This window comes from Pan troglodytes, chromosome 8 (assembly GCF_028858775.2).
Source record: "Pan troglodytes isolate AG18354 chromosome 8, NHGRI_mPanTro3-v2.0_pri, whole genome shotgun sequence".
NCBI classification, from domain to species: domain Eukaryota; kingdom Metazoa; phylum Chordata; class Mammalia; order Primates; family Hominidae; genus Pan; species Pan troglodytes.
Window position 1 is genome coordinate 66,418,176 of NC_072406.2, and position 26,736 is coordinate 66,444,911.

The window sequence follows — 26,736 nt, forward strand, 5'->3', positions numbered from 1 at the left end:
AATGTGAACATGTAATGCCTGAATCTAAAATAATATATGAAAATGTAAAATAAGACACTAAAAAAAGAAAAGGTAGTGGAATACTTCTGTGTTTCACTGTGATTGAAGAATTATCTTAAAAAAATAAAATCCATACCCCAAAATTTTATGGTCAAGAACATTAACCTACTGGAAAAATACAGTTATACTAATTATGTATTGGTGAAATCTTTTTTCACATCATTACTTTGTTGTCTAAGAAAACCAATAGCATACGGCTAGCTATTTAGCAGGATAACAATCATACTACAACCTAAGAAAAGTGAGGATTTCTTCTTCCATCATTTCAAATAAAAGAAAATCTTATTTGTAGTCCCTATAATATGAGAATTGTAGAAAAGTTGTCTATGACCTTCTTTTCCTTAGGACCCTGGAATACATATAGTCTTCTACTAAGGTCCCTCAGAGACATTTGTGTTGCACATGCAGAATCTGAATGATCTCACATAATAGCTTTGCTATTGTAGTACTGGCCACTAAACAAAATAAAAATAAAAATAAAGAAAAAGGGAGTAATCCTCAGGAACTTTTATTTTTAGGAATAAATGTATCTGCACTTTCCCACAGTCTTCAGGTAACCAACAGAATCCAAATGATATGGAATTGTCAGTAATTTATCATAGGTAATTTCTGCTAAACAATTCACCTTAAACACATAATGGACTTTAACTATAATCACTTCAAAAGAACAAATGAAAAGGCATTCATGGGAACAAAATACAACCTGAAAATATAATACTGGCAAAGATTAAGTGAACATAGATGCCTAGAGTTATCTGCATGATCTCCAGGATTAGATAACCTAACAAAGTTGGTAAGTCATGTAACTTTGATCCCACTCAGCTCTTACACATTTTAGCGACTATATGAAGCATGAATAGTACCATCATGTAGTAGACAATATGTGGTTGCCAATATTTCATTCCAATCCTATGGTATGATGCTGCAACTAAACATTTATCAAAAATGTCCACATCTTTCCACATTTTTCTATCTAAGCCCATAGATTTCATTGTTTTTTAACATAGAAACTTGATATCTATAGTCACTTGGTAAAATCTGAGCCATAATTACCAATTATATTTTTGGGGGTAGAACATAGATACAACTGTGAATAAAATATAAATCAAAACATGTATACTAAAGTTAAATTGTTTATTCAATTAATTACTCATATTCATCTATTTTATTCATGGTCATTGAAATACTCTATAGGCTTCTTTGCAAGTGCTTCATTTATCTTATAGACCTTCTGTCTTTTTCCTCCCTCCACTGCCCTTGCTCTGTGCAGGTATCTCTATTTCTTTCTGACCAGCCCTTTTTCATCATTCCAAGTCTATTCAGGAAGCAGGAAAAAACACTTTAAATAGGACTTTTTCAAGTTTCTATTTTCTTCCTTTACCAAAACAAAAATTTTTACAATGTACCATGATAGTGAATGAACTTTTACTTTATATTGCCTAAGAAATTATTGCCATGTAAAGTCATTTTTTAGTAATATACTCATTTAGTAAAGTAACTTGAGGATTTTTGTATATGTATCTTTGTAATTGAAGTAAATTTCTCAATATGGGATTCAGATGTCTTGTATAAGAAACATCTGTGTACTTTTCTCAAATGCTGATGTTTATGATGGTCCCCATGGGACAGGTCCTTCTTTGGGGAAGGAGTAGAGAAATCTGAAAATTTAAGATGACGCTCAGAGGATCACTGTATGTACTACTATTTGAGAACTGATCAACTTACAGTACTTCTTCTCATATCTACTTTTGTCTCTTAAAAATCACTAGAAATTCAAAAACTTAAAAATGCCATGCTCTTTCAGGCAATCATCTGGCACAGGGTATTATAATAAATGGGATAACAAATCCAGAAAGGTTAACAAAGTCCCCAAGGTAATAGAGCTTAAAAAGGGTTGAGCCAGAATTTAACCTCAATTCCATCTAACTTGGAAGCTTATTTCATTCCAGAGGTTTGGGCCCTAAATTAATTTTAAGGCCTAAGAACTCTTGGCCCTTCAGAGTCATATATAAAATTTTTTTAGTTGAAGGATTTGTACCAAATAATTATGCTTGATGCTGTGGAATTTGAACTAAAATCTAGTCTAGAGAGGTTACGACTTGATGGAAGTCACAGAGCTGATGCAGACTCAAATTTCCATGGTCTTTGTACACATATTTACTGCCTCTTTCAAATTTACCTTTTATAGTCAAAAATATAGATATTTCTTATGTATTCATAAATATTTCCATTGGAAAATCTATGTTCTGGGTCTGGTACCACTGTGTCATTAGGAATTGTTATCAAAACATATTATAGGTATAATAGAAGGAACAAAACCTACATGTAGAGAGAGCAAAGCAGGCAACCAGAAGTCATCTCTAGCCCTTACCTTTACAATCACTGTGACAGTAGCAATACCAGGTGGCATTGTTCCATAAATATCAAAGGCCTCTACCAGAAAAGTGATACTTGCTTCTTGGTCTGGAAATGCCTCATAATCTAAACTCCTTAAAAGCGATAGTTCTCCTGTAAATGGATGTAGTGCAAAAAAGTGCTTCACTTCTGGGCTTCTTATCCGGTAAGACACATTTGCTCCAAGGTCGACATCTTTGGCCTGTAATAAGCAGAAGAATAGTTTTATTAGTGATGTTACCAAAATAAAGAAATGCAGGCAGGATGGAAGTCATGTGTTAGTGCCTAGGACAGCATGAATTTAACGAGGACAAAAAGACACGTTTTTTGTTTTTGTTTTTTAAAAAAGCACATTATTTAATAATTTACCAGGGAAGAGAAGGAGGGATGGGGGAGAGAAAGATGGAGGCAGGGAGGAAAGGAGGGAGACAGTGAGAGGGAGAGTCAGAGAGAGAGAGAGAGGGATCTTTCTATAAGATTTTGTCATTGTTGACGTTATTACTGTATCTGTTTAACTTGAAAAATCACTAAATGAATTATATCACAGTAAAAAAATAAATATTGTCTTAAATGACTGTTTCTTTTCTGCTGATTTGATAATCATGAATAAATATTTTAAATAAAAATAAATACTGAGTGATTTCCATAAACATAATAGATGGCTAAAGTACTATAAGAAAACTAAGAAAATATAAGTAGTAATTATTTGTCACAGGGATCCTATAATACATTTCTAGAGATCACTCTACCATACTTCCCTTGATTTAACTAGGATTTGAGTAGTAGTTACGCACAAGGTGCTGTAGAGAGCACCAAAATGAATCCAGACACAATTACTGCCCTACAGGTTATGGTCTCAGAGAAGAAACAAGACACAAATACTAAAATAGAAAGGAAAAAAATGTGATATGCTATCTAAAAGATGTTCTAAATTGGGAACGATATCCTTTAGCTGAAAGGATGGGTTTTCATGGGAGTCTTGTAGAATGGCTATTTCACTCAGCAGTACAGACTGGCAAATGCACCTCAGGTACAGAAAACCGAATGGAGCAAGAATGAAAATGGGGAAGATCCAGAGTATGCTATAATGTGCATTTTTAAATGCAAACACCTCCTATGTGAACCTCAGCCTTGGTCTCCTCCAATCAATTATTGACTTAACAATCAGAAAGATGCTATTAAAGCATACATTTTATTATGTGATTTTTCCTGCTTAAAATCCCCTGGTTTTTCATTCAATTTTCAATCAACGCCATTATCCTTAACATGGTAAGAGCCACTACATTTTCTAGACCCTTAGCCCCTCACCCCTCACACTTTCCCATCTTCCATGATTTTGACCAGGCTTTTTTCCCCCAACTACTTTGAACAATCTTTCTTCCTTTTCTGCTTGGATAGCTCTTACTTGTCCCTCAGTTCACCATTTAGAAATAAGTTTCTCTAGCAAATATTCTCTTTGCCTTAAGGTTAGGTTAGGAGCTCCACCTCTATTACCTAGGCCCTTTGTACTGAGGACCTACGTTTTAACTACTAATTTTCTTGACTGATTGCTAAACCAGCCTGAAAACTCGAAGCAAGCAGTAAATTTGTTTTGTTCACCTTTGTACCCCCAAAGTCTTTGCATCCCCTAGGACAGCATGAATTTAACAACACCAGCAGGAGACTTGGCATACTATACATACTGAAGACATATTTGTTAAATAAATAAATTAACTAATTAATTAATTGACAGATGAATGGTGGAATAGATGAAGGAATAATGGTTCTCTCCCTGGCCAGTATTTGCCTTATTTAGATTTGTTAATGTTTATTGCTGAGTTCAATTATGGAAGGGATACAGAGTCTGGAAAACTATGCTAAAAACATTCAAGTTGTGGACTGCAGGTGGAAAAATGGCTACTTTTTTTTTTTTTCCAAAACATACCTTATAGACCAACTGAGTCAGTATTAAATGAGGTGGTTGCTTAAAAATGCAGATTTATGGATCAGCCTAATCTACTGAATCAAAATGTTCAGCACTGTGTAATTTATAGTTAAAAACTTAAAAAAGAGGCTTGATACAGAGATGTCATTAAAAAGGAGAGTTAGATTACTAGAAGATGCCTTTTGTGTATTGAATGTGAAAACAATACAGAATAATGGGTATAAACAATATTTGTAAAATAGAGGGGAAACCAATTTGTAACTCTTACATTTTTTGTGTGTGCACACATTTATGTTATATATGTATAACCCACACAAATTCATATATATATATATATATATGTATTTTTTGACTTTTGTGTGAACACAAAGATAAATGTGAAATAAATTTAATGCTGAGTACTCTGGAGGCACAATGTGGGAGATTATTAACTTTTGCTTCATAAACTATTGTATTGTCAACTGTTGGAAAAAACAGAATATTACTTTTGTAAATTAAAAAACTATTGAAAAGTATATTTTTAATTTCTTACAAATAGATCTTTCTGCCCTTAATTTTTGGGATATCTTTAAAGTAGGCTTGCCACATAAAATACAATATGCAATATTGGAGAAATAATAAAAATTTATTCATTGTTTATCTGAAATTAAAATCCAACTTGGTGTGTTGTATTGTTACTTGCTAATTTTGGCACACAAACCCTAATAGCAAATCTCCTAATGTAGGATCCATGTAATAAATGCTTTTTCCCACACACCTCTATTTGAAGGATGGTAGTCCCAGCTGGCAAATTCTCTTCAACAAGGATAGTGTATGTTGAATTGGTGAACACAGGACTGTTATCATCAATGTCCAAAACCTTGATGGCCAGGGTTAGAGTTGAATGACGAGGGTGTACCGCTCCATCTGTTGCCACAACAACAAGTTCATAGTAGTCCCTGACTTCTCTGTTAAGCTTCACTGCTGTGTAAATGCTCCCATTGGATGTGATACGAAAAAGATTATTAAAGTTACCCAAACTGTAGTGCACTTGACCATTTATTCCAGCATCAGGGTCTGTTGCCTATTAAATAAAACAAAAAAACAAAAAAATTCACGTAAGTTTTGACGGGCTACTGTAAATGAAGGTAACAGTTAACAAATTATGGTATTTTTCTAACCAAAAATTATTTGGCCCTCTAAGGAGGAAATGACAATGACAATACAATGCAAAATTTAAAACATGAAAAATATTATACTTTAATATTCTTCATTTAAAATTAACATAACAGAAACGGATAATGTCATTAGCAATAACAATACTATGTTATGACAGAAAACTCATAAAAATACTGAATCTTTGTGTCTTATGGTTTTAATAGGTTTTGAATTCTAAAGTGAGAAAAAATTTTGTTTGTAATTCATTTAACATAATCTGCTGAGTGACAATTTAAGATTACACAGGTTTTTGCTCACTGTATATATTCATTTTATATTTATATATGTTTAGTAATAATATTGTTACGCATTATGTTTGTTTATAATATTTTATTATGTTATGCTATGTTATTTATGTGATAATAATGTTCATTATAATAAACATTAATCATATTTACCATAAATAATATTTATAAGTATAACCTGACTTAATCCTCATGATGTTGTTATCAGTAAATATTATTAATCTCATTTTACAAATGAGAACACTGTGGCTTATGGAAGGTTACACAAGAAAGAAATATCTCAGTGTCCCAGTTCTTAACACAATACTTCATATATAAAAGTACTTAACAAATGCTTGTGGAATTAATGAACATTAGATGAAATAAAACAGATTTGAAACTAAATCTGTTCCAAAAGTCAAATAGGATTAAAACTACAGTAACTGTAATGTATGTGCAAGGGACTCTTTTTCAACATTAGAATATACATCTCTGCATAAGTAAGAATGTTTGATACCATAACATACCTATATTTACTGAAAATTTGAAGTCATATAAAATCACTTCGCATCAAATAAAATGAGAAAATATTGAGTAAATATTCATCAAATGAAATGTAATAAGAATTAATCTTAGCTAAAACTCAATGGTGATACTAATTATGAATCTCACTATCAGCTACTGTATATTTTGTTTTGAAAAGTTCCATGTAAAAGAAACTGAAATAAATCTTAGAAACTGTAAAATATTATATAATTATGCCCCAAACTGTCAACAAGGAAAGGAAGGAAAACAAGACACTTGGCTGCCTTATGAGCCAGGGATACAAAAATCACTCGAGGTCCATAAAGCGTGGAATGCAATATGATGTATTTTAACAGCACATATGCAGTGGTATATCCAGTTTTACAGGCAATGATAAAGCATGCAGAATGGGGATGCTGAATATTTGCCCCTTCTTTGAAACAAGAATGTCTAAGATGTGAAAATCATGTTTACAACAGTGCTCCTATATGTCATAATGCCAAGCATTTCAGCAGGATTTGTCTCTTTGACTCATCAAAACACAACTGCCCCTGGGAGTTTAACATCTCTGAGGTTTAATTCTGAGAAAAGATAGAAGAATTGCAGAAATACCTGAAGAGAAAAAATACGGTGACAGAGTAGAATAGTTTCTGTTGATATAGTTTCTTTTACTTTTATACTTTGCCTAGAATTTGTCTTACGAATTATTGACAAATCAGTCAAGCTGATCATTCTAGTGAAAACAACAAACACTGCCTTCTCTCTTTTTCACCAAAAAAAGAGGGTGAACTCTTTTCTTGGTTTGAAATTACTCATCAAGTAAATAGATAAAATTGTAAGCCAAGAACAAAATATAAATATGTTTTGTTTCATAATAATAATACCCTTAAAAATTTCAGTCACTTTTTCTGTCTATGGAATATCTTAAGATCAAAAAAACTAATCATTTATGCAATTAGAAATTTAAATGACTCTCGTTCAAGTTGTTTTTATTGACCCATATAATTGAATATTTATTATGGTAGAATGGCTCAATTTGACTGATGTGGCTGTGTGTCTGTGTGTTTTATACATGTCCAGCTGCTTAACTATATATCCACTAGGAAACATATCTAAACATATCTAAATTAGTTTTGTTTTTGCTCCCATAGCAAATTATCACAAATTTAGCAGCTGACACAAAACAAGTTCATTATTTTAAAGCTCTATAGGTCAAAAATTCAAGATGGTCTCACCAGGGCTATGTTTCTTTCTGGAGACTCTAAGGAGAAACAACTTCTTTGCTCATTCAAGTTGTTGACAGAATTCAGTTGCTAGAGTTTGTAGAACTGAGATCCCCACTTCCTTGATGGTTGTCATGTGAGGACCAATCCCGGTTTCTAGAGGTCCCCATATCCCTTGGTTCATGACACATTTCCACCATTTTTTTTTTTTTTTTGAGACCAAGTCTTGCTCTGTTGCCCAGGCTGGAGTGCAGTGGTACGATCTCGGCTCACTGCAACCTCCGCCTTCTGGGTTCAAGCAATTCTCCTGCCTCAGCCTCCTGAGTAGCTGGGATTACAGGCACCTGTCACCACGCCCAGCTAATTTTTGCATTTTTAGTAGAGACCGGGTTTCACCATGTTGGTCAGGCTGGTCTCAAACCCCTGACCTTGTGATCCACCCGCCTCGGCCTCCCAAAGTGCTGGGATTACAGGCGTGAGCCACTGCGCCTGGCCATTTCCACCATTTTTAAAGCCAGCAATGGTGGTCAAGCCCCTCACATTTTTTGAATCCCTCCCTCCATCTTTTTCCATTTTATCTTTCTGACCTACTCTTCAGGCATCCTCCTTCACTTTTAAGTGCATGTAAGATTACATTATGCTCCCTTGCACAATCCAGGATAGTATCCCCATCTCAGAATTTTTAACCTTGATATATGTGTGTGCACATGTGTGCAAGTGTGTGTATACTGCCATATATAAATATATAGCAATCTATATTTTAGGATGGGATTTTTTTTTTTTTTTTGAAACAGGTCTTGCTCTGTCACCCATGCTGGTGTGCAGTGGTGTGATCTAGGCTCACTGCAACCTTCACCTCCCAGGCTCAAGCAATCCTCCCACCTCAGCATCCTGCGCAGCTGGCACTACAAGCACATGCCCCCAGGCCTGGCTAATTTTTTGTATTTTTATTAGAAACGGGGTTTCCTCTTGTTGCCCAGGTCAGTCTTGAACTTCCGGGCTCGAGCCATCCTCCCCCTTTGGCTTCTCAAAGTGCTGAGATTACAGGCATGAGCCATCTCACCTGGCCGGATAGGAGTTTTTAGAGAAAATATCCAAGCAGATATTCATTAAGCAGACTGACAGTAAATGCTAAATGGGGCATCCTCACTAATAGAGTTTCAGAATTTTAAATAATCAGTTTAAATTGGTATAAATTACGATATGTCAAGTACACACACATTTTGACTGAATATATGACAACTTAATTCACTGAATTCAAAGCTACCATGACAAGAAGTATATTTGATGCTTATGGAAAAAAAGACTACAATATCTTTGGCTCTGTTTATATGCTGGATTACATTTACTGATTTGCGTATATTGAACCAGCTTTGCATCCCAGGGATGAAGTCCACTTGACAATAGATGCAGAAAAAGCATTTGACAAAATTCAACAACACTTCATGCTAAAAACTCTCAATAAATTAGGTATTGATGGGACGTATCTCAAAATAATAAGAGCTATCTATGACAAACCCACAGCCAGTATCATACTGAATGGGCAAAAACTGGAAGCATTCCCTTTGAGAACTGGCACAAGACAGGAATGCCCTCTCTCACCACTCCTATTCAACATAGTGTTGGAAGTTCTGGCCAGGGCAATTAGGCAGGAGAAGGAAATAAAGGGTATTCAATTAGGAAAAGAGGAAGTCAAATTGTCCCTGTTTGCAGACGACATGATTGTATATCTAGAAAACCCCATTGTCTCAGCCCAAAATCTCCTTAAGCTGATAAGCAACTTCAGCAAAGTCTCAGGATACAAAATCAATGTACAAAAATCACAAGCATTCTTATACACCAACAACAGACAAACAGAGAGCCAAATCATGAGTGAACTCCCATTCACAATTGCTTCAGAGAGAATAAAATACCTAGGAATCCAACTTACAAGGGACATGAAGGACCTCTTCAAGGAGAACTACAAACCACTGCTCAAGGAAATAAAAGAGGATACAAACAAATGGAAGAACATTCCATGCTCATGGATAGGAAGAATCAATATCGTGAAAATGGCCATACTGCCCAAGGTAATTTACAGATTCAATGCCATCCCCATCAAGCTACCAATGACTTTCTTCACAGAATTGGAAAAAACTACTTTAAAGTTCATATGGAACCAAAATAGAGCCCGCATCGCCAAGTCAATCCTAAGCCAAAAGAACAAAGCTGGAGGCATCACACTACCTGACTTCAAACTATACTATAAGGCTACAGTAACCAAAACAGCATGGTACTGGTACCAAAACAGAGATATAGATCAATGGAACAGAACAGAGCCCTCAGAAATAATGCTGCATATCTACAACTATCTGATCTTTGACAAACCTGACAAAAACAAGCAATGGGGAAAGGATTCCCTATTTAATAAATGGTGCTGGGAAAACTGGCTAGCCATACGTAGAAAGCTGAAACTGGATCCCTTCCTTACACCTTATACAAAAATCAATTCAAGATGGATTAAAGACTTAAACGTTAGACCTAAAACCATAAAAACCCTAGAAGAAAACCTAGGCATTACCATTCAGGACATAGGCATGGGCAAGGACTTCATGTCTAAAACACCAAAAGCAATGGCACCAAAAGCCAAAATTGACAAATGGGATCTAATTAAACTCAAGAGCTTCTGTACAGCAAAAGAAACTACCATCAGAGTGAACAGGCAACCTACAAAATGGGAGAAAATTTTTGCAACCTACTCATCTGACAAAGGGCTAATATCCAGAATCTACAATGAACTCAAATTTACAAGAAAAAAACAAACAACCCCATCAAAAAGTGGGCGAAGGACATGAACAGACACTTCTCAAAAGAAGACATTTATGCAGCCAAAAAACACATGAAAAAATGCTCATCATCACTGGCCATCAGAGAAATGCAAATCAAAACCACAATGAGATACCATCTCACACCAGTTAGAATGGCAATCATTAAAAAGTCAGGAAACTACAGGAGCTGGAGAGGATGTGGAGAAATAGGAACACTTTTACACTGTTGGTGGGACTGTAAACTAGTTCAACCATTGTGGAAGTCAGTGTGGCGATTCCTCAGGGATCTAGAACTGGAAATACCATTTGACCCAGCCATCCCATTACTGGGTATATACCCAAAGGACTATAAATCATGCTGCTATAAAGACACATGCACACGTATGTTTATTGCGGCATTATTCACGATAGCAAAGTCTTGGAATCAACCCAAATGTCCAACAATGATAGACTGGATTAAGAAAATGTGGCACATATACACCATGGAATACTATGCAGCCATAAAAAATGATGAGTTCATGTCCTTTGTAGGGACATGGATGAAATTGGAAATCATCATTCTCAGTAAACTATCACAAGAACAAAAAACCAAACACCGCATATTGTCACTCATAGGTGGGAATTGAACAATGAGATCACATGGACACAGGAAGGGGAATATCACACTCTGGGGACTGTTGTGGGGTGGGGGAGCGGGGAGGGATAGCATTGGGAGATATACCTAATGCTAGATGACGAGTTAGTGGGTGCAGCGCACCAGCATGGCACATGTATACATATGTAACTAACCTGCACAATGTGCACATGTACCCTAAAACTTAAACTATAATAATAATAAAAAAAAAAGACTACAATATCCCCCAGAAAGCTACTCTAAAAATTTTAAGGTGACTGAGACACACATCTAATGGAAACAAAGGGAATAGAATATAAAATGCAGAGCTATTTCCTTATCTATTCCTATGTCCCCATTAAATTAAGGAGCATAAATAAGGTGATGTAAGTTAAGCAACATGAGCTGGCTAAGCAAGGCAGTTTTACTTCTTTACTATTCTAGATGAACATGTAGATGTTAAACAAGATAACCAAACATAGAATCCCTTATTATCAGCAGTACTGTCAAGAACTTTGCATTGATGTTTAATATTTAGTCAAGCAGCTCAGTGTATGATGCTATAATGAAAATATATATTTTCCTAGAAATCAATTAAAAGTTAATTAAATTTGTTAATAAGAAAAATAACACATCTCTTTTCCCCTTGTACTACATCAAAGCAATAAACAGTAATAGCTGCAACTTTATAATCATCCGTCCATGGTTAACACATTTTTGTAATATACACCTTACTATGGGGCCTGATTTGTGGCTACTAATTTGTGAATGCATATTGCTGGGAAATTGGCTGATAGCCTGTAGTCAAATAAAGACCTCACTGGACGGAACTTTGAATAATTGCCAGAAACACCACTTGCAAACCTTATTCATTAACACCAAAGTTACAGTATATGAAAGACAAACAAGTAATTACTTAAGAAAAAAGTCATGGGAATTTATTGAACAAAAGTTTTTTGTATAATTTTTAAGAACCGATTTTATAGCATGCCACTTGAAAAGGGAAAAGGGAAATATATTTCTTAAACACTAAATTCATTCCTCACCCCTTTTTTTCTCATTATCTTCTTAGAATGGTCTGTTACACAATTCTTTCCATCCATAAAAGTGGAAGCCCATTACTGGGTTTGCTACCCTGGGGGTTACCAGTCCTGCAGAGAAGACCTTAAAGCATGCCTGTATGGGTGGAATATACTGGGATAAAACCTCAAAGAACAGGTTGATGTTTGCACTCCTTCCATTGAGAAGTCCCTGGGTAGGTTACTTGTGTAATTTACAATGATTCATTTCCATTTAAAATATGTCAAATATCCATTCAGATTAATTATTTAGATAGAAAATTATATGACAAAAATCAGCCCCAAGGAAATAACTTGAGGACAAAACCAAAATGTTATAGCTATTATAAAGGTGTGAACTACCATGTAGCACCTAATTGGCCCAGTGTGAAGCTGAGAGAGTGCTTTGCTCTACCTTTTGCTTGTCCTTTACAGCGATTTAAGAGGTCGTGTACATCTTTCTCACTTTGAAGTGGGAACCATAAAAGCTGTTGATCAGGGAGGTTGGGCAGTGCATCCTTCATGACATTATTAGTGAAAATACATTTTTAAAATTATTATCTATTAACTTCAAAAAGATGTACAATAGTTGTCTTTTTTTTTTTTTAAGGAGCTGAGCTATTTCAAGGGCTGTGATTATTAGTGTAAAAGGAGACAAGCAATTTAAAGACTCATAATGCAGGTAAATTTTTTCACTCTCCACACAAATGCCTCATAATCATTATTGAACAATGGCAAGTAGACTTACTGGCCAGAAGATAACTTGCATAACTTGAATTAAAATCACTAAAAACATAACCAGAATGAATAGCTTTTCATTCTAGTCCCTAGAAATCTAGTCCCTAGAAAACACATATTTAACACAAATAATTTCTCAAGGGATCAACTATTATTCTAAGATACACAATAAACTACATTTTATCCTAGCATTCAAGGCTCTACCTGGTCTTGTTCTAACCTATCTTTATGCATTTATATCCCTCAAACTAACTCTCTGACACAAACTCTGTGTTTTAGTCAAAGGAGTCTATTTATGGTGTGAATCACCACCAAGAAACTCTCAAGTGTCAGTGGTTTGTTACCACTGATGTTTCTTTCTTGCCTATACAGCACCCACTGTGAATTCCAAATCCAGCTTTACTCTGTCTTGTCTTTACTCAGAAGAGAAGCTAAAGGAGCAGGCTTTATTGGAATATGAAGCTCATGTGGTGCAAGAAGAAAAAAAGACATGAGATAGCCAAGCTGCAGCTTTTAATGCTTCTGCTTGGAGGTCAACGTATCACCTATACTCCTGCTTCATCGTTGAAGGCAAATCACATGACAAGGCCGATGTCAAGGGGTGCAGAAATTCCATTCCCTCACACAGTGGGACAGTGATAAATCAGAAACACTTTTACAATGTACTACCCTGGTTTTCCTTGAAATGATCATGCTCTCCCTCACCTTCCCTGATATAGGTTTTTTTTTGTTTGTTTTTATTTTCCCCCAATCCAACTTAAATGTTCAAAACCTAGCTTCAGTTCTACTTCATCTGGGAAACCTCTTCTTTCCATCCAGCCTTCTGGTCCCTCTTGCACATAGCAAAACTCACTTTTTATTGCTATTTAAGTATGCTATGCAATTAAATAATTGGCCTAAAAATCTGTGGTGTATCCATGTATTATGTAATAGGAGACACTGTTAGAGAAAAGAATCTGTAAATTGTTTTGTGGAGTGTACAATGTATGAGAAGTGGAAAGTTGGAGCACAGATGGAAATATGGTAGAGAAGGAAAAAAAAAGATAGCAAGCAAATAAAAATAAACAATATTCCTGTAGTTGGGTGTTATTTAACGCAAATGAACTGAAGGTGTCAAATTAAATAAGACAGTTTAAGCTGTTCCAACATAACCTGCAGGCCTCTTACTAAGTAAGCATTAGGAAGAAACTTTGCACTAAAAATCTTTACATATTCAGTTCTCATGTTAATGGTAAACACTTGAAGATTATGACATCAATGCTTCAGGAAAAGAGTTGTTGTCATGTTCACGCTCATACAGCAAAGAAAGAAAGTAATGTTGTTTCATGTTCATTAAATGTATTTACATAGTAAGGCTGTCTTTTCCCTTTTTCAAATATTCCTTATATTGCTGAAAACGAAGAGGAAAACCTGGGAGGACTCATTTCATATTTCCCCACCATTGCTTAGTATTTGATAATTATGCAGTATAGGTTGAGTGTATATATACCTCTTTATGTGGTGGTAAAAAAAATTATATATTAAATTATATTTAGTTTTCCAACCTCTTCTTACTTCTATTTCTCCAACTTCTTCATTCTCACCTTTTTCTCTGTGGGCGAACATATTCTTACCACTAAATCTAAGTGCATTTTGCCATACTAACCATGCTATTTCATGTCTGCTTTATCCAGTCATAAAATCTTCCCCTTATTTCCAAAACTGATTATTCTTCAGCCCTAGTATCACCCCTCAGAAGCATCTGAGTAAGCTAAATGCCTCATCTTCATGCTCCTGAAGCTCATTGTATGTTTCTTTACCACATGCCCTATTGCTTTTTTTCTGTCATTTTTTAATAGCCCACATGAAATTAAGAATTCATAAGGACAGGATGGCTTATTTATATCATACAATGCCTGCTTTATTTTTCTTTTTGCAATGACATAGGTTAGATATGCAATAATTTCTGCCAAAATTTCTTCTGAAGCTATTTCCATTTTTCAATTACATATCATTCCCAACCCAACCACCCAAACACATGAAGAAATAAAAATTGCCAATTAGTATTTATAATTTTGTCTTAAAAGAAGGTATGTTTTCTGTTTATTAGAAGAAATGTAAGAAAATAAGACACATTTTGTTCTTTAAATAAAAATTAAGTGATCACATAACTACTTATTAAACTTTGTCCTTTTGTTACATTTTATTGCTTTCTTGTTTTCAATTTTGTCACTGTATTAGTCAGTTTTCACAATGCTATAAACAACTTCCCAGAAACTGGGGGATTTATAAATGAAAGAGGTTTAATTGACTCAGTTTCACATGGCTGGGGAGGTCTCAGGAAACTTACAATCATGGTGGATGGTGAAGGGGAAGCAGGCACCTTCTTCACCTGGTGACAGAAAAGAGTGAAGAAGGAACTCCCAGTCACTTATAAAACCATCAGATCTAGTAAGAACTCACTCACTGTCATAAGAAGAGCATGGGGGAAGCCTCCCCCATGATCCAGTCACCCCACTCCTTGGACAAGTGGGGATTATAGGTCCCTCCCTCAACACATGGGGATTACAAATCGAGATGAGATTTGGGTTGGGACACACAGCCAAACCATATCAGTCACCTAGAATTCTTTAAGGAAATCTATTTCTAGGTCAGTTTTAAAGTAAGTACAATATATATACCTATTTTTGTATAATTAAATATATTAGTTTAACTTTTAACAGTCTATTCTAGCATTGCTTAACCTTTTTCATTATCAACTCCTGTCAAAAGAGGATTTTAAGATTTTTTTCTTTCTAATAGAACCCTTATAAATTTGTACTTCCACAGATATATGGAATGTATATTATCCATTATGTATGTATATTATCCATGCTTTATACGTAAGAAAAGTAAGGATTTTTTGTCTCCCAAAACCTGATTTTCCACATTGGAAATGATCTACCACCGTTGAGAATGCATGCTCTAGCCAAAAGAGAGTCCTCTGTAACTTCCTTATATACCATAAACATTTCCACATAAGCATTGTTCTTTCAGCACTCATTACAGTGGCATCACCTTCTAAAATGTCTGTCCATATTACTATATGGGGCAACTCAGGGTATCTCTGAGCTTGTACTCAATACTCACCACTTCTTAAGTAATGAAATAAGGGAAAAATACCATCTCCATGAATTGCATTTTATGTGATAATCTGCTTAGCCCAGGCCTTCCTATTTATTTGATTGTGCCTTACATTTCCTGCCAAGTTATAACACAAAGTATTGTGGTTTGTTTCCTGAAATAACTATTTTAAATAGTCTTCTCTATGCTTATTGAATATGTGACATTTTGCTTATCAGGTGTTTTTATAGGTCCTATATACTAATCCAAGTTTTAATTTTCTTTTTTCTAGTATTCTGTTGGGTTCAATATAAACATGCCCATGCCTTTCTCTGAAGAGTCAAGAGTAATCTATACCTTAAGCATTGTCCTTCTGTCTGTCACAGGGCTTTTCATTATATTACATTGTCTCACAAATCATTTTCTTGTATCATTTCTAGAAAAAAAATTCTTAACTGGAAACTGAAAAGAATGTGACAGCCAGATTGGATTCTCTGTGAAATTCTATACAATTAAATTTTCTGGATAACATTCAAGTAAAGGATTAACAGAATTGTAAGTAAAACAAGAGCAATAAAAATGCCTCTGGCTAATATAATAACTATTTAATGAGAGAAAAATCTCTCTTAATTTCCCAATACTATCAATCATTTCATTTGCTGAATATAAGCTCACGTTTTTCCCAAACAATAACCATAAAATTAAAGGTGTTTTTCTCTATTTTACAGACATTGTCACAATTTGACCTACCTTGATAACATCACAGGGATAGAGCCAGATATAGGTTCCAGTTTTATTTTATCATCACTCATTCCTTGAGCTAGTTTAGTAATTTTCAGCTGTTTCATTACCTTAATTTGGGATGTCTCCAAATTGGTTGATTTAAAAATGTATGTTAGGTATTCATTTTGCTGACAACAATTCACTGAAGTAACTGAGGATCATGTTTTCTAATGTCTTGTCCAACACAGTAATTTAAATTAGGAAAACAGAATTAATTGGAAGAAACAACTTATGTTTCTCTATTAACTCCCTGGGACTGCATTCATTTGTAGAGAAAAAGAGCTAAGATGTACACAATGTGAAACTGCCTTTTGAATTAGAAGTTATGAACTCAGATTCTGCTGTGTCCTTCCTTTTCCAGCTGCCTTCCTTCAGATATACTTTCCTAGTACCTTCCTGTGTGCTACTATGTAAATAGTAGGTAACTATTTTAGAATAATTCCTCAGCAGCAGGCTTTATGCAAAGTGCTGTCAGTTTGTTTTCTTTAATTGTGGTGTAAACAGTACTGCTGCTTACCTTAATATTAATTATATACACACATTTTTAGAAGTTACAGATATATAAAAGTCCCAGGTACTTTATTAACATCCTTTTTTCTTTCTGGTAAAGATAAAATAAGCCAGATTGGAGATTAAAAAGTGTAGGAAACTTCATTTGGATGCCATTCCTTTGTTAATTGTTAGCATGTAGGCAATAAGAGGAATATTTTAATATCAATTGGCCAAGCAGAAATTTTCCTGAGAATAACAGAATGTTTTCAATGACATGTTATTTATGGAGTGTAACTGTTCCACAGGAGCAGTCTAGTCAGTAGAATTAAATGATACTGTATACTAGAACTGGAATCTGAGATAAAATAGAAGTGGTAAGTTTACAGGCACACTCTGTTTCATTGCACTTGGCTTTATTGTGCTTCACGGACGTTGCATTTTTTACAAATTGAAGGCTTCTGACAAAGATGCCTTAAGCAAATATATTGGCACCATTTTTCCAACAGCGTGTGCTCATTTCATGTCTCTGAGGCACATTTTGGTAATTCTCAGAATATGACAAACTTTTAAATTACTACTGGATCTGTTATGGTGATCTATGATTAGTGATCTTTTAAGTTACTATTGTGGTTGTGTTGGGGTGCCGCAGAACACACCATATGAGAGCAAATTTAATTAATAAAGGTTCTATGTATACATTTTTTTGACACATGGTCCAAGATGAGATGGTGTATGTGTTCTGATTTCTCCACCCACTGACCATTCCCCCATCTTTCTCACTTTCCTTGAGCCTTCCTATTCTCTGAGACACAGTGGAATTAAAATTAGGCCAATTAATAACCCTACTATGTATGGGCTCTAAGTGTTTAAGTGAAAGAGTTGTGTGTCTCTGATTTGAAATTAAAAGCTAGAAATGATTAAGCTTAGTGAGAAAGGTAGGTCAAAAGCTGAGAAAGCTTAAAAACTTGGCCTCTTGTGCCAGTTAGCCACATTGTGAACGCAATGGAAAAGATATTTCATAAATTAAAAGTTCTACTGCAGTGCAAACACAAATCATAGGAAAGTAAAACAGCCTGATGTGAAGCTGATGTGAAGAAAGTTTGAGTGGTCTGGATAGAAGATCAAACTAGCCACAACATTCCCGTAAGCCAAAGCCTAATCTGGAGCAAGGCCTTAACTCTCTTCCTTTCTCTGGAGCTTGAGAGAGGGGAGGAAGCTGCAGAAGAAAAGTCTGAAGCTAGTAGAGGTGGGTTCATGAAATTTAAGGGAAAAATAAAAAGCCATCTCCATAACATAAAAGTGCAAGGTGACGCAGCAAGTGCAGATACAGAAGGTGTTGCAGCTAGTTATCCAGAAAATCCAGCTAAGATATTTGTAGAGGGTGGCTACGCTAAAAAAACAGATTTCCAATGTAGATAAAACAGTTTTCTATTAGAATATGCCATCTAGAACTTCCATAAGTTAAAACAGAGAGGTCAATGCCTAGATTCAAGGTTTCAAAGGATGGGCTGACTTTCTTGTTAGGTGCTAAGAGCTGGTGACTTTAAGTTGAAGCCAATATTTATTGACCATTCTGAAAATCCTACTGCACTTAAGAATTCTGTTAAATTTACTCTGTCTGTGATCAATAAATGGAATAACAATGCCTCAATAACAGCATATATTTATGGAAGCATAAACTATGTTTACAGCATAGTTTAGCAAGTATTTTAAGCCCATGGTTGAGTCCTACTGCTCAGGAAAAAAAAAAAGACTTCTTTCTAAACATTACTGCTCATTGAGAATGCACCTGGTCACTCAAGAGTTCTGATGGAGATGTAAAAGGACATCAGTGTTGTTTTCTTGCCTGTTAACACAACTTCCATTCTGCAGCTCATGGATAAAGGAGTAAATTTGAGGTTTTCATCTTATTATATAAGAAATAAATTTCATAAGATTATAGCTGTCATTGATAGTTATTCCTCCGATGGATCTGCGCAAAGTGAACTAAAAATCTTATGGAAATGATTCACCATTCTAGATGCCAATAGCAACATTTTTGATTCATGGAAGGAGGTAAAAATATCAACATTAATAGAAGCTTGGAAGAAGTTGATTTCTTCCTTCATGAATGACTCTGAGAGGTTCAAGAGAGGTTTAAGACTTCAGTTGGATGAAGGAATTGCAGATGTGGTAGACATGGTGAGAACTAGAATTAGAGGTGGAGCCTGAAGATGTGAGTGAATTGCTGTAATCTTATGATAAACTTGAACAGTTGAGGAGTTGCTTTTTATGGAAGAGCAAAGAAAGTGGTTTCTTGATATGACACCTACTCCTAATGAAGATGCTGTGAACATTGTTGAAATAGCAACAGATAATTTAGAATATTTTATATACTTTGCAGCAAGGATTAAGAAGATTGACTCCAATTCTGAAAAAAACTTATTTAGCTACAATGCTATCAAACAGCATCACTAGCTACAGAAAAAAATTTAATGAAAGCAAGAAGTATTCAATGCAGCACAATTCACTGTTGTCTTATTTTAAGAAACTGACACAGCCATCCCAACTTCAGCAACCACCCTCCTAATCAGTGAGCAGCCACCGACAGTGAGGCAAGACCCTCTATCAGTACAAAGATTAAGACTTGCTGAAGGTTCAGATGATTGACAGTATTTTTTTAAGCCATAAAACACTTTAATTAAGGTATGGACATTGTTTTTCAGACATAATGCTATTTCAGTATGGAGTATACTTAATGGAGTATAGTATAGTGTAAAAATAATATTTATATGCACTGGGAAACCTAAAACCTTATGTGACTCGCTTTGTTGCAACATTTGCTGTATTACTGTGGTCTGGAAGAGAACTCTCAATATGTCTGAAATATACTTGTATTAAAAGGTGTATTGCTTTGAGAAACAGAAACTCTACAACCTATCTACCAAGAATCTTTGTAGATAATAAAGAAGGAAGTTATTGACTTATTTCAAACTTAAAGTCTGAGGAGTCTAAATGGAGACTGAAGTTACATCTAACATGACAAGTGTGAACCACTTTGATTTGGTTTGTCCAGAGGAAACATTACTCCTGCTACTTTCATAAAGACTGACTGCTTTTGACAGAAATCTGTCTGTGCAGAGTTGGATGAGTATGATACTGAGAAGTCATAAAACCATTAGAAAAGACTGGGCTCAGAGGATCTCCTCATAAAAATGTTCACATAGAAGGAATAAGACAGTGAAAAAGAGGCTGTATTTGCTATATATCCACATTTTGAATTATGACACACATAGGGAATATTTCCAGAGCTTGGTTTCAGAAATCCCAATGAACTAATTCTTCTGAGATATCATAAACTAAATAGTGGGAAAGCAAGCCAAAGAAATACTGTCTGATTTATTTATTTTGCAGACTGCACTTAGATTTTTTAAAAAAGAGCCTCTCATCTTTGATTCTTATATGACTTGAAGAAAAAGCTATACTGTATAAAGGTGTTTGCAGGTGGGTTCCCTGGCAAGCAGACAATGAGGCAGAGATTAGTTGCAAGAGCTTTGTTGGGGTATGCTTTGGGGGTCAACATTTTTGGAGGGCAAAGGACAAGACCAGAATTGGATTCAGGGAGAAAGTCAAACTACTATGCAGGGTCAACTGCAGCCTTGGCCAACCCAAGGAAGGAGCTGCAGAATTGCAATTGCATGTCACGGTTTTTCTGAGCTGGGGTAAAATGTCCAGCATTTTACACTCAGGCATCAGTCAGGATATGGGCTACACTGAAATGGGTGTGACTATGGGCAAGGGAACCTTCTGTAGATAAGGTCATCTCTAAAGTGGCTAGCAGCTGTACATCCCTCTTTACTCCTTCATCCCTACATCACTCCAAAAAGCCAAGACATTCAGCTCTACCTTCAAGGGAGATCTGCTTGGCACATAGTCTTCATAACAAGCCTCTATCTTGGATTGGTTTTTTTCTTAGAGTATAAAATCCTTGCTTAACAGAATATAGAAAATTTTATACACATACACACATATATTAAATTATTACAATATCATTCATTGTTTTCAATTGAAACAGCCAGCTACATTGTTACCTCAAAGGTGAAAAAGTCTAGGGTTTGATTTTTTTGATCCAAACTAATATTTGTCATTTTCCACCCCTGTGCCCAGAGACGTAACTCATATTTTCCTGTTGAATTTGTTTCCCAAGTAGAAACAGAAGTCTTAAATATGATGAACTTTAGTTTTTTTTCTTTTAGTTCTTATAAACACCCAGTATGGCAGTTATTATTGTCCATATTTTACAGCCAAGAATATTTCAGAAAAACAAAAAATAAGTTCAGTTTCCTTTAGCTAGCAAATAACAGTATTTGGATTTGAATTTAGAGTATGAATGTGCCATCTGTTTGTAATTTTTGTGCAGGTAGGGGATGCTGCTATAACTAGTGTAGCATTATTAATTATTCTAGCTGCATGATAGATTGGAGTCCAGAGATAGAAAGATGAGCTGGACATAATTTAGAATTCACTCTGAATTATTTTCATGATGGGGATTAAGGGCCATATCACACAAATACACACTTGAAGATTATCATTACATAGCCCCTCAGACTTTACATGTATTTCATTAGAAAAATAAAAATCTAAGTTACAGAGAATTGTCAGTGGGTTCCCTCAATGTCTCCCTTACTCTGTGGCAAGCTAGTCTGACATGATATCTAACAGAAGGAAAAACATACTTTAGATAAGTCATGGAAGTCATACCATGAAGTCATGAGAATTACAGTATATAGTGTGCCCAGAGCTGTGAATTCCACTAATTATTTTGAAACATTGAAATATTCATTTCAAAATAAATCTATAAACCATCCAACATCTGTACTTATCTTTATCATTCTCCTGCTGCTAAAATTGAGGAAAACTCCACTTCCTCCTAGGTTCTCAAGGGAACATATGACACTTGAGCTTTTGGGACTCTGTTGCCTCTCTTTCTGGCATTTCTACATCCCTCTTTACTCCATCTATTGCCATCATTTTACAAACCTGCTGAAGAATTTATCATTACAAAATAAAGAGAAATGAGAAAGAAAATATAATTGCTTCCTACTATGTCTGTTTTCCTACAATCTCTTCACATCCCAATATTCTATGTGAGGGCGGTGGGTGGGGGAAGAAAAGGACAACATATATATCCATTGCACTCATTTATTAATGAGTTATTTTGTTATTTAGTCATGCAAATCATGCACTATACAAAACATACACTATGTTTCCTAATACTGTTTACTTAATTACTCTTAAAAAGTCATAATTAGTTCTTTAAAATGTAAAACTAAAATATGACAAATGATGCCATCTTTGCTATTGAGATGGTTTGGCTGTGTTCTCACCCAAATCTCATCTTGAATTGTAGCTCCCCTAATTCCCACGTGTTGTGGGTGGGACCTGGTGGGAGATAACTGAATCATGGGGGCGGTTTCCCCCATACTGTTCTCTTGGTAGTGAATAAGTCTCATGAGGTCTGATGGTTTTATAAGAGGTTTCCCCTTTGCTTGGCTCTCATTCTCTCTTGCCTGCTGCCATGTAAGACGTGCCTTTTACTTTCTGCCATGATTGTGAGGCCTTCCCAGCCACGTGGAAATGTGAGTTCAATAAACCTATTTTTCCTTTATAAATTACCCTGTCTCAGGTATGTCTTTATCAGCAGCGTGAAAACGGGCTAATACATCTATATTCAGTTACTAAATGTGTTCTGTGAATGAAGTTGGATGTTGAATGCAGATGCTAATGTACTGCCACATGCCAGTTAGACACAATTATGTATGTGTGGAGATATATATAATAAAGGGTACTTGTTTAGAAATATTTTACAAAAGCATGGCCTGTCAGTGTGCACCATACATTTCAGAGACATGATGAAAAAACATTACCACTAGAGTGTCACACTACAAATGTGATTTTTTGAATTCTCTATAAAAATGTCAATTTCCCACGCTTAGCATATATGTGTGTCTAAATGTAATGGCAAGCTTCATAAATGATGAGCATGCCAATACATGAAGATTTGGATGCGATTATTTGCTCTAAAACTTCATCAATATTATGTGGTTGCAGGTAACTTTTAAATAGGCCCTTTTGGATCTCACATGAATTGAAATAGGAAAAAAATCTATTTAAAGAAGTCTTGAAGTAGATGTATATGCTTAATATTAAACATTGTTTGAAATTGAAGAGTCTGTGCTTAACACACTAAATTAAGAAAGAAGAAAGAAAGCAAGAAAGTTGGATGTTGAATGCAGATGCCAATGCAGTGCCACATACCAGTTAGATAGCATGTGGCAAGTTCTAATGGGCACAAAATGTGCCTTGTTCACATTAATGCTTTAGTGTAGCACTGAATTTGCTTCTCAGTAAATGTTAACTAAATTTAAAAAATAGTATTATTTTTCCCAAATACATCAATTCACAACATTACAAAATAATTATGCTATAAGTTTGATTTGACTTAACCATACATGCTTTCATCCATCAATTCATTCATTTATTCACCCACATTTATTGTTGACTTTAAGCTGGACAACATTTTTAGGGCTGGGGCTCTAACTAAGGACAAGAGTAATGTATTCTTTGATCTTATGTCACTTGAACCAAGGTGAAAAAGTAGATATTAAAAAATAATTGCCTTTTAAAAATTATTACAGTGATAACCCTAAGTAATAAAGTAAATATGCATTGCATAATAAGAGCATACAGCAGGACTTTTAACCCGGCCTCCTGAAAATTACATTCTAATGGGAAAGACAAATGTCAACCAAAATATTAAGTTATGAAAATAAACAACTTCATATTTTAATGGACATTATGAAAAAGTAAAGTGAACTATGAGAGCACATAAATATAGGTACTTAAATCCAATATTGTGGGTTCAAAAAGGAAATGACATTCAACGGCATCCAGAACTCTTAAACTTTAGCTTTCACACTGTCAGGAAGTTTGGAATCCCAACGGTGACTTTCACATTACCTGTATTAAGTAAAAGTCATGACAAAATGATTACATTTTTCCCATTAGTTTACAATATTTGTAAATACAGGAAATGACAATAGATACAGTACCTCTTGATGTTAGTAACATTCTTGAGATTATTTGATATTAGTAATATTCTTGAGATTATTTATAGTAATTAAGATAGAAAAAATGTTTTCTATATAATGGCATAATGACTTAGATTCAGGGATGACTGAAGAATCACTCTCAAGTTGAATGTCAAACTGGGGAGGCTCTGATGGCACGAAGCAGCTTTCTATAACAATTTGCCATGGATGAAATATTGCCAGACATTTTTGTAACGTCTTGGGTGATGGTAAATTCTCTCTTTTAAGTTTTAGGGAATCCTATTAATTAGGACTACTCTCTCCATTTCATAGCTAAGGAAACTGAGTTTCATATGGATTAGATCATTTGCCCAAGTCAATAGTTACTAAGTGATGCAGCTAGAATTTGAATGCAGACAACCTAAATAGGAATATGCTATATTTGCAGGCAGTCAAAAATGCTGTAAAGAAAATTTAATGTTGGTAAAGGGAAAGGGGGTATACTTGTTTCTGGAGGACAGGGAGAGTGCTATTGAAATGGGGTACTCAGTGAAGTCATCCTTGCAAAAGATGTCTTTTTGAATGAAAGAGTGAATCACACAGAGAGTTAGAGAAAGAGTGCTCCAGGCAGAGGTAACAAGAAGTACAAAATCCATTTGAAGGTTTGGTAAGCGTAGCTGTGTTCAAGAACAGCAAGAAGCCCAGTGTGGCTGGAGTGGAGTGATGCAAATGATGTTGGAGAGAGCAGGAGGAGCCAAGTCATGTGGAGATATGAAGGCTATGAAAAAGGAGTTTGGATTCTGTTCTAACACAATGAGAATCCACTGAAATGTCTGAGTGGCATAATGATGTCATCTAATTTGCATTTTTAAAATATCACTCTTGCTGTAGTGCAGAAATTGACTGTAAGAGGGGTAGCACAGGTCAAAAAGTAAGACACTATTTACATAATCTAGGGGGAAAATGATTGTGGTTTAGAATAGGTGAGGAGTACTTGCCTTTGGAATATGTTTCAGACAGATTTACTGATAATGCAAGAATCAGAAGTGGTCCTAGGAAACAGATACTTAAGATGAGATTTTGGAATTTGCTAATTTGCTAGCCAAATGGCATGCTTACTGTACAGGAGTTCAGAGTAAGTCATGATTCATTTGAAGCCTTCACCTGAGATGAACTGATATGGTATATGGGGGAATGGGGAGCCTGGTTTAATGCCATATCCGTATAATTTCAGATTTATCGGTGAACATTAATTCATAAAACTTACAGAGTTGATTGATTGCTAAATATAACAAAGGGGTTGAAAAAAAATAAATGAAGCTCAGAACCAGCAATATCAATTCAGAGGTAAAGAGTAAAAACCAACTACCTCCATTAGCACGTTTAAAGAAGCTCCATATCCACAGACAATGACAGACTGTACTCAAAATCATGCTCAAGATGTAATTACAACCTGCTCTCTCTCTCTCTCTCTCTTTCTTTTTTTTCGAGACAGGGTCTCACTCCCATTTCCCAGGCTGGAGTGCAGTGGCACAACCACAGCTCACTGCAGCTTTGACTTTCCTAGCTCAGGTGATCCTCTCACCTCCTGAATAGGTGGGACTACAGGTATGCACCAACATGCCTGGCTAATTTTTGTATTTTTTTGTACAGACAGAGATTTGCCATGTTGCTCAGGCTGGTCTCAAACTCTTGGGCTCAAGCAATCCACCTGCCTCAGCCTCCCAAAGTGGTGGGATTACAGGTGAGCCACTATCCCTGGTCTCAAGACATAATTACAAAGAAAGATGCAATCAACTCCCTGACAAGTCTTCCACACCAGTATTGGTAGGGAAGGAGAGCTGGTCTGGGCACATGTGGTTACAAACACTTCAAAAAAACATACTGATTCTCTGGAACTTCTAGACTGAAAACTTCACTTTCTTTTCATTTTTAGATGAGAACAGTATCCCTCGCCTGGAGATCTGGTAATGACTTCATCTGAATTAGATACCTTACCATCTTGTAAGCAAGATGATAGATGTCCTCTGTACCTACGTCCCTGCATTGCTTTTGCACCAATAACTAAAGTCAAGTTGTAGCATGTTCTAACTGTCCCTGCTATGAGTAGAAAAGGATTATTCACCAAAAAGAACAGCAGCATATGCCTTACGGTATTGGCAGCACCAGGAGGACATGACTGAGAATAGATCTTGATTATGTTGGAAGGGGTTGAAGGGAGAAAAGTACATCTTACCAAGAGTTTAGTGATATGGAGATACTTTGTCATAATTGTGGCCAGGACACCTGGAGTTGATTCTAAGGTACTGCTGGATTATTCCCCAAAGCTTGTGAAAAACAGTGGCCTATAATAAACAAGGTGTAGGTAGTGAAAGTGCCTGGACAGGGATTTGAAGTTAAAGGTATAAAGAAGTGGGCATTTTAGCATGGATTTCTTATGTATGACCAGAGAAACCATCTATTAGTTTTGTCCGTCAGGAGAGCCTAGATAGCACTCCCAATTCTGAAGCAATATAGAAAGGTGCAACAAGAGGTGCTCTGGTATCA

At 35.5% G+C, this 26,736-nt stretch overlaps 1 protein-coding gene across 8 annotated transcripts in view; it reads right to left on the bottom strand.

Moving 5' to 3' along the window:
• Nucleotides 1–26,736, bottom strand: part of PCDH15 (protocadherin related 15) — a 1,753,436-nt gene that overhangs the window by 216,673 nt on the left and 1,510,027 nt on the right. For all 8 annotated transcript variants that reach the window (XM_054659631.2, XM_054659630.2, XM_054659628.2 and 5 more), the window contains 2 exons: nt 5,136–5,441; nt 2,432–2,656 (listed from right to left, as the gene is read on the bottom strand). In XM_054659631.2, coding sequence (XP_054515606.2) covers nt 2,432–2,656; nt 5,136–5,441 — 531 coding nt within the window. The remainder of the gene's footprint in view (nt 1–2,431; nt 2,657–5,135; nt 5,442–26,736) is intronic.